This window comes from Arachis ipaensis, chromosome B06 (genome assembly GCF_000816755.2).
Source record: "Arachis ipaensis cultivar K30076 chromosome B06, Araip1.1, whole genome shotgun sequence".
Lineage (NCBI taxonomy): Eukaryota > Viridiplantae > Streptophyta > Magnoliopsida > Fabales > Fabaceae > Arachis > Arachis ipaensis.
The window spans coordinates 4,956,303-4,965,135 of record NC_029790.2 but is presented as its reverse complement, the minus strand read 5'-3'; the positions used below and the strand labels follow the sequence as shown (position 1 = coordinate 4,965,135).

Here is an 8,833-nt window from a genome sequence, read left to right as displayed (position 1 = left end):
ATTAATTATGTAAAAAATAAATTGATTAAATTTAAATTTTAATATAATAATTTGATTTCATATTTTAATTTTTTATTTACCACATAATTTTCCATCATCATTAATAATCACCATTGTTTTATTATCGTTGGATCACTACCACCGTCTCTTTTTATTTTTGTTTTTTTTATTTTTATTGTTCATGGTATTCTCCAATCTAATAAACCAAGAATTAATCCGTTGTGAATCAGAAATTCATTTAAGGATTTACTTCTGGTCAATAGGTTGTACATGACGAAATTTAAACTCCAAAATTTACTCAAACGAATGAGTGAGTTAAGCACTACTTGACAAATCTAAGAATGCCACTGAACCTTTACCACATCTTTTTTTTTTTTCAAAAATAATTTATTTTATATTTTTTTTTACCAAAAATAAAAGACTCGAACCCGCAACCTCTTAATTGAATATAGGAAGACTATGCCATTTGAGCTATTACTCATTGGCGATTTATTTTATATTAATACCATAGAAAATGAAGAATTTAAATTTAGTTATAATATAAATGTATGAGCTTTACAAATGAATTCAATTCTTATTTTTTATCCATTTCAAACAAATAATTAATTTTGGAATCAATTCAATTTCAATTTTATTGTATTCTAAACACGCCACAATATTTTATTCGGTTAGTAGTTCAGTCGCTATTAATATTTAATAAGAAAATAAAAACTACAAAAATTTAAAATTCTCAAATTAATCATTTTATATATATATGAACAAATAATTTAATAAGAAGAACTTAAATAATTTAATAATTAAAATTTGTAAAGAAATAAAACTGACGTGAAGTGTTTCTAAAAAAAGTAAGTCTGTTGAGAACTTAAGTTAGGTATATATCATATCAATTTAAGTTCTTTGGCTATATATGCTTGCCTCTAATTGATTGTAAGTTTTGACTTTTCTCTGTTGTCGGTTCAATACTAATTTGGTTGAGAACTTTTCTTCTTAAATCATGTTTGTATATTTTTTTGGTGACTAATCATGTTTGTATATGAAAACAAGAATATGTTAAATGTGCTCCATCAAATTAAATAGTAGTATTATTATATTTTCATCACTTTCTTCGATTATTAAATGCTTGTTAGGTTCTTGTCATTTTGTCATAGAATTTATTATGGGTAATATTAGATGATCAAAACTTTTATGTGAAAAAAAAAAGTTAATTAGTATTAATTTAAATTTAAGACGAAAAAAATTAAAATTATGTATACATAAAAAATTAATAATTAAATTAGTTATTTGTATAATATATATATATTTTGCACCTATCACTATTAATTAATAATTTAATTGTGGTTTAAAATTTTTTATTGTTTTGCTTTTTCAAACTTAAATTTAAGAAATATACAAATTGAATATCAATTTAAACATGCCTGTTTATGTAATACTTGATTTAAATATGTAGACAGCTATATATATAAACATAACATAAAGACAAGATGTGTACATGCATGTTGCCTGTTATTATGGCTCCAACAACAATGGAGTTGCATGATGGTGGTGCAATCATGGAGAGTGATAATAATATTAGAAAAGTGTGCTTGGTTTGGGAGGATTTGGAAGTGGAAGTAGTAAGCAGTTATAGGGTGTGTTTGGAAAGAAGCACGTTTAAATTTCTTGAAAGCTTCAACTTTTGGTTTGGTATTTTTTTTTTTTCATAAATTTGCTGTTAAATTCACGTTTACAAGAAGCAACTATTTTTAGCTTATACATTTTCTTAACGGGCTTATAGACATAGATACTAACAATTTATTTACTTTTTACCAACTTTATCCTTTATATATGTTATTGTATTATTTATAAAGTTCTTGTTATTTCTATTTATATGAGCTCTATTTTTCTATTATTTATTATTTTTATTTTTTTTCAACTGTTTGTTTAACATTATACACTTTTATAATTGTGATTTTTGTGTATTATATTTGTTACTATTTTTATATGTTATTTTTATTTTAGTAAGTAAATATTAGTTTTATTATAAAATTAATTAATAAGATCTATTTAAATATCTAAATTAAAATAATAGGATAATATAAAAAAAATTTAAGTTGATGTCTATTTTAGTAATTTTTTTTATCTAAAAGTGATTTTGAATGGTATAAGTCAAACAATATTTATTTTACTATAATCCATTTTGATACAAAAATTACCAATCATAAATTACTTTAACACAAACTTATTTTTAATCAAAATCAAGTTTGCAAAATTAATTTTATGCAAACGGACTGTAATCGAAACACACACACGTGAAAGAAGGAAGAAAGTGTTAAACGGAATAAGTGGATATGTTGAACCAAAAAGAATCATGGCTCTAATTGGTCCTTCTGGTGCTGACAAATTCACTTTCCTTGATGCTCTTGCTGGTATCTACTCATTCATAATTATTTATACTTAAAAATTCAGGTGCAGTTAACTAACTTTACGTGAAGTTAATAATTAATAAATTTTTTATCTAGCAACTCTCATTTATCAACTGCACCTGAATTTCCACCCCATTTATATACTTTACATAATCATTTTGCTTTCAGCCATCACTTCTTAACCATGATTCATTTGTTATCTTTTTCTGATCAACCATCTTTTGGTTAATAGGTTGCACAAGACGGAATTCAAACTCCTAATATTTACTCAAGCGAACAAGTGAATTGAGCACTCGATCAATCTAAGTTGATCCCTGTCACCGTCTCTATTCACTACTAGAATGTCACTGGACCTTTACCACATCTTTTTTTTTTATTTTCAAAAATGATTTATTTTATATTAATACCATAGAAAATGAAGAATTTAAATTTGAGTTAATAGTTAAAATTGTTCCTGAAAAATACCTCGATCTCCATTTTGGCCTTTGAAAGACAAAATTAATCGAAATCGTCCCCAAAAGATACACGACTTGGTCACGTTAGTCCTTATGTCAGTTGGATGGTGACGTGTCACGTTAAGTGCCACGTGGCATGATGACATGATGGGTTAATGCCACGTGTCACAGGATGATTGGTTGACGTGTCAGATCAGTGACACCTAGCATGCCATGTGTCAGATCAATCACGCCACGTGTCACTTGACATGTAAAAAAGTTATTTATAATCAAAATAGTCCTTGAAAGTTCAAATGTAAGTCATTTTCATCCCTAAAATTTTAAAAATTAATCAAATTAGTCCTTATATATATATATATTTTTTTATTTTTTTATAATATTAAATTTGAAATTGAAGGTTGTAGAAGGTTTAGAGAAGGGGGTTGAATCTATGACCTTCTTTTGTGTTAATAAACTTAACCCTTTAAAACTGATTTGCACTTTAAATCTGTTTGAACTCAGCAGCGAAAAATTTATGAGACAATTTTATTTTGTCTCATGAATATTAGAAAACAGGACAGAGCAGAGAAGAGAAAAGCTAACACCATCATGTATCCTGATTCGATTGCCTTGTGCTATGCAACCTACATCCAGTCTCCACCACAACAGTGGTGGAATTTTCACTATAGTTAAAATATTACATACACCAATTCCATAGGATTGACACAATTCTTTCACACTCAAGTTCTATCCTAACTTGACTTTGGCTATACTAATACTTAACTATTCACTCTTAGTGCTAACCTAACTAAGAAAGGGATACCTCACAGGTACAAGATACAAGACACATACTTGCCTAAAGAAATCTGAAATAACTCCAGGCTTTTCTCTCCAGTGTATCACTCAGCCTCTTTTCACTCATTGGCTTTTACTTGAACTCTCTCAATATGCTTTTTCACTCAAGAAATTACAGAAAGATAAACATTAAAAAGTAAATTACAATCTATAAAATATGAAGGAGATTGACTTCTTCAACAGCCTATTTGCTATGTGATAAACCAGATTTGCATGTCTCTAATTCAGTTCTTCATTTTGGCGGAATGCTTCTTTGAAACAAAGCACTATCCAAGTAGATGAATTTCTTCAGGGAACACTTCTTATAAAATACACTTCAAGAACACTGGTTATTTCTGCTTGCTTTCTGAATGAACAGAAATATTCTTTTATCTCCTTGCATGTTGCTGGGTTGTTCTCCCTAGGTCAACTTGTTGAGTCTTGTGCTTCACCAACCCACCATCTCACTTTTTCCCATTAATCCTTAGAGTAAAAACTTTGGTTCTGACCTCTTTTTGTTGACCGAAAGCCATAGAAAAGCTAAAACAAATATCCTCAATGGTAAATCCAGATCCTGGCCATTGAGAAGCTACTTGGTCCCCAAGACTCACTTGTGACCGTAGATGCACAACAGGGAAGAACAAACTTTATCTTTCCCATGTATCCTAATATGGAGTAGCAGATAGTTGAAGATGAAGAGAAGAAAATAAGATGCATGTAGAAGGAAATAAAATCACCTTTAGCTTCTGACTTCTTCTTAATACAGATTGATGTGAGTGATTAGACTTCTACTATTTGCTTAACATTCTCTCTCTTGCTTCTTTGGTGAATGACTTATGGAAGAAGCTCTCTCTCACTTTCTTTAAGTTCTGGCCAAAGCAGGAAAAAGTGTACGTTGCTTTTGGTGTGAGAGCACATTAGAAGAATCAGCTTGGAATAATGGATATGGGCTTGGATCGGGTTTGATTTGCTTGACTCGTTTGATTCCTTGTTTTGTTTTTTTTTGGGCTTCTATTTAGTTGTAGTCCACCAGCCTTGTTTTAATTTCATCCAATTTGGACTGCAGCTGAATGTTGAATTTTTGGCTTGCATCACTTTAACCAAAATAATTAAAACTAATTAGTTAATTTTTTCAATAAATTAATGTTTGTCATCATTAATTAATTTAGTTAATTTTTTAACTCAACAAAAATTTTTTTTATACTACTAATTTTAATAGAAATGTAATTGACAAACAAAAAATTAGTAATTGTATCTTTTCTTCTTAAATTTTTTTTAATAAAATTATCTCTCTCCTTTAATTCTTCTCGAAATCTCTCTTATTCTTTTCTATTTTAAAATCTTTTTCTTACATGTTTTAGAATAGAAAAGAATAAGAGAGATTTTGAGAAGAATTAAAGGAGAGAGATAATTTTATTGAAAAAAATTTGAAGAAGAAAAGATACAATTACTAATTTTTTGTTTATCAATTACATTTCTATTAAAATTAGTAGCATCAAAAAATATTTTAAATTTAATATTATCAAGAAAAAATAAAAAAAAATATAAGGATTAATTTGATTAATTTTTAAAAATTTAGGGATAAAAATGACTTACGTCTGAACTTTCGAGGATTATTTTGATTATAAATAACTTTTTTACATGTCAAGTGACACGTGGCATTAACTCACTACGTCATCATGCCACGTGGCACTTAACGTGACACTTCGTCATCCAACTGACGGAAGGACTAACGTAACCAAGTCGTGTATCTTTCGGAGACGATTTCGATTAATTTTGTCTTTCAAAGACCGAAATGGAGATCGAAGTATCTTTTAGAGACGATTTTGGCTATTAACTCATTTAAATTTAGTTATAATATAAATGTATGAGCTTTACAAATGACTTCGATTCTTATTTTTTATTCATTTCAAACAAATAATTTAATTTTGGAATCAATTCAATTTCAATTTTATTGTATTCTAAACACGCCACAATATTTTATTCTGTTAGTAGTTCAGTCGCTATTAATATTTAAAGAAAAAAATAAAAACTACAAAAATTTAAAATTCTCAAATTAATCATTTTATATATATGAACAAATAATTTAATAAGAAGAACTTAAATAATTTAATAATTAAAATTTGTTAAGAAATAAAACTGACGTGAAGTGTTTCTAAAAAAATTAAGTCTGTTGAGAACTTAAGTTAGGTATATATCAATTTAAGTTCTTAATTTGGAATTGATTGTAAGTTTTGACTTTTCTCTGTTGTCGGTTCAATACTAATTTGGTTGAGAACTTTTCTTCTTAAATCATGTTTGTATATGAAAACAAAAATATGTTAAATGTGCTCCATCAAATTAAATAGTAGTATTATTATATTTTCATATTTTTCATCACTTTCTTCGATTATTAAATGCTTGTTAGGTTCTTGTCATTTTGTCAGAGAATTTATTATGGGTAATATTAGATGATCAAAACTTTTATGTGAAAAAAAAAAGTTAATTAGTATTAATTTAAATTTAAGACGAAAAAAAATTAAAATTATGCATACATACATAAAAATAAATACAGTGACTAATTTAATAGTTAATTTTTAGTATTCACGTAACATTTTAAAAAAATAATGTTTGTAATCTCGTAGATTCAGTGTTTTACTTATCGGTCTCGCTATGTTACCAACAGTATTCTGTCAACTTCTATCAACTCTTATTTATAATTGTGTTTAATGAAAGTGTCTTCGTGGATGTGTCTAATAAAAATGTCTTTTTTATGACTGTGTTTAATAGAAGTGTCTTTATAGATATATTTTCTAGATGTGTCTCTTTATATATGTGTTTAAAATATAATAATTAATTATTATTGACAATAAATTGACAAATAATATGTTAGTACCCTATACTTTTTCTTTACTTATATATATTTTGCACCTATCACTATTAATAATTTAATTGTGGTTTTAAAATTTTTTATTTTTTATTGTTTTGCTTTTTCAAACTTAAATTGAAGAAATATACAAATTGAATATCAATTTAAACATGTATTTCATTTAAATATGTAGACAGCTGTATATATAAACATAACATAAAGACAAGATGTGTACATGCATGTTGCCTGTTATTATGGCTCCAACAACAATGGAGTTGCATGATGGTGGTGCAATCATGGAGAGTGATAATAATATTAGAGAAGTGTGCTTGGTTTGGGAGAATTTGGAAGTGGAAGTAGTAAGCAGTTATAGTAATGAAAGAAGGAAGAAAGTGTTGAATGGAATAAGTGGATATGCTGAACCAAACAGAATCATGGCTCTAATTGGTCCTTCTGGTGCTGGCAAATCCACTTTCCTTGATGCTCTTGCTGGTATCTACTCATTCATACTCATTTATAGTTGAAAACTCAGGTGCAGTTAATTTTACGTGAAATTAATAGTTAATAGCTTTTTATTTAACAACTCTCATTTATCAACTGTACATAAATTTTTATCCCATTATTTATATGTTTTATATAATCATTTTGCTTTCAGCCATCACTTCTTAACCATGATTCATTTGTTATCTTTTTCTGATCAACCATCTTTTATAGATATATATAAAATCAAACACCAAATTTATTGCTTATTATTTATATTAAAATATATAATATTTTTTATATACATATACTTAAAATTTAATTTTGATGCACTGATAATATAAAATATTTTATACAATTTTTTAATCATATTTATTATTTTGAATGACCATTCACACTATCAATATAAAAAAAACAGTTATTTCTGTCAACGTGGGAATACGGAATTAAATACACATGTAAAACTGCTTTATATTAACATTACATCAAAATTAATAGACACATTATTAATACACTAATATAATTAACTAACACTAATTTTGACGAAAAAATAAATCTCTCCTGACTAATTATTGATATCGGTTATTTTTATAATAATCTAAAATTATCTTATTTAAAATGCGTGTCAATTTAAAGACATTATGCGCCATTTGTTATTATTGAATTTTCTTGCGAAAATACGAATTTAATGGTAATATTTAAGCTCGACAAAATTGTACATTAAACCGTCACAGGATTCGATGATAATATTTGTCGTAAAATTCGACCATAAATCTGACAATAATTACCACTTTTTAGTAGCACAGCAACCTAAAAAAATATATTTCTTACCCCTAAAAGTCCACTTTCTTTCTCTGTCACTCAAATTTGTAATTTTATTTGTTCACCAAAAACAAAGAGAATCTAATATTATGTGTGTGTGTTTTTGTCATTGTAATTTTATTTGAATTTGGCAAAAAAAAAATAGGAAGATATATTGAATATTGATCGTATGTTCTCTATTATGTATTATTTCTTTTTAAAAAAGAATTTCTTATACTCTCTCTGAATGTGGATTTCTCAAGCATATGAGAAACAAGACTTATTCCATGACTTGATTTTAACAATTAAATTAATTATTTTTTTAAGAAAAAAAAAAATCTTAAAAGTTTCCAAATTCTCTCCCTTTTTTTTTTCTTATAAGTTCTTTTTAAAAATCACATTAATTCCCCTTTGATTCAGGAAGGCTTGGCGGCAATGTTAGAATCACTGGAAATGTAACACTCAATGGGACTAAGACAACTACAAGCTGCAGAAACATTGTAAGTTTCAAAACAATAATAAATTAATAATACATAGTGTCTAAAGAGTAAAGAAAATATCTAACTACAGATGTCAAGTCCACATTTATAATTGTATCACAATATTTCATAAACATTAGAAATCTATTGTTGATATTATTCTCTTGCACAGAAAAATGTTATTTTTGGATCTTTTATCGAAACAAAAAAAAATAAGGTCGACCAACTACAGCTGATGATTCTTGTACAAAGAAATAAAGTATCGACCTAAAAAGAAAATCAGGTTTAGATGAGTGTGGATGCATAATATAAATGATAATACGGTTAATCTGTTAAGATATGTATGTACAAAATTTTTTTATTGATTGACTATAAAAAAAATGCTTTATGTAACTAGAAATATGTACTAACTTGCTTTATGCACATTTTTTTATACATTGTATTTTTAATATTAAAAATAATTAATAAAAAAATAAATATTAAGTGAATAATTTTTTTTGTAATTAAGTTATTTTTTTTACTTCTTTTCTTTTCTCTCCAACTTAAATTTTTGGC

At 26.7% G+C, this 8,833-nt stretch overlaps 1 protein-coding gene across 3 annotated transcripts in view; it reads left to right on the top strand.

Moving 5' to 3' along the window:
• Window positions 6,736-8,833, top strand: part of LOC107645495 (ABC transporter G family member 15) — a 5,104-nt gene continuing 3,006 nt past the window's right edge. Inside the window, exons 1-2 of one of the 3 annotated variants that reach the window (XM_016349532.2) lie at window positions 6,736-7,010; window positions 8,220-8,299. In XM_016349532.2, the coding sequence (XP_016205018.2) occupies window positions 6,746-7,010; window positions 8,220-8,299 (345 nt within the window). In that variant the 5' untranslated portion in view covers window positions 6,736-6,745. Of the gene's footprint in view, window positions 7,051-8,219; window positions 8,300-8,833 lie in introns of all 3 variants that reach the window. The other 2 variants (XM_016349531.2, XM_021103785.1) reach the window with 2 other exon arrangements.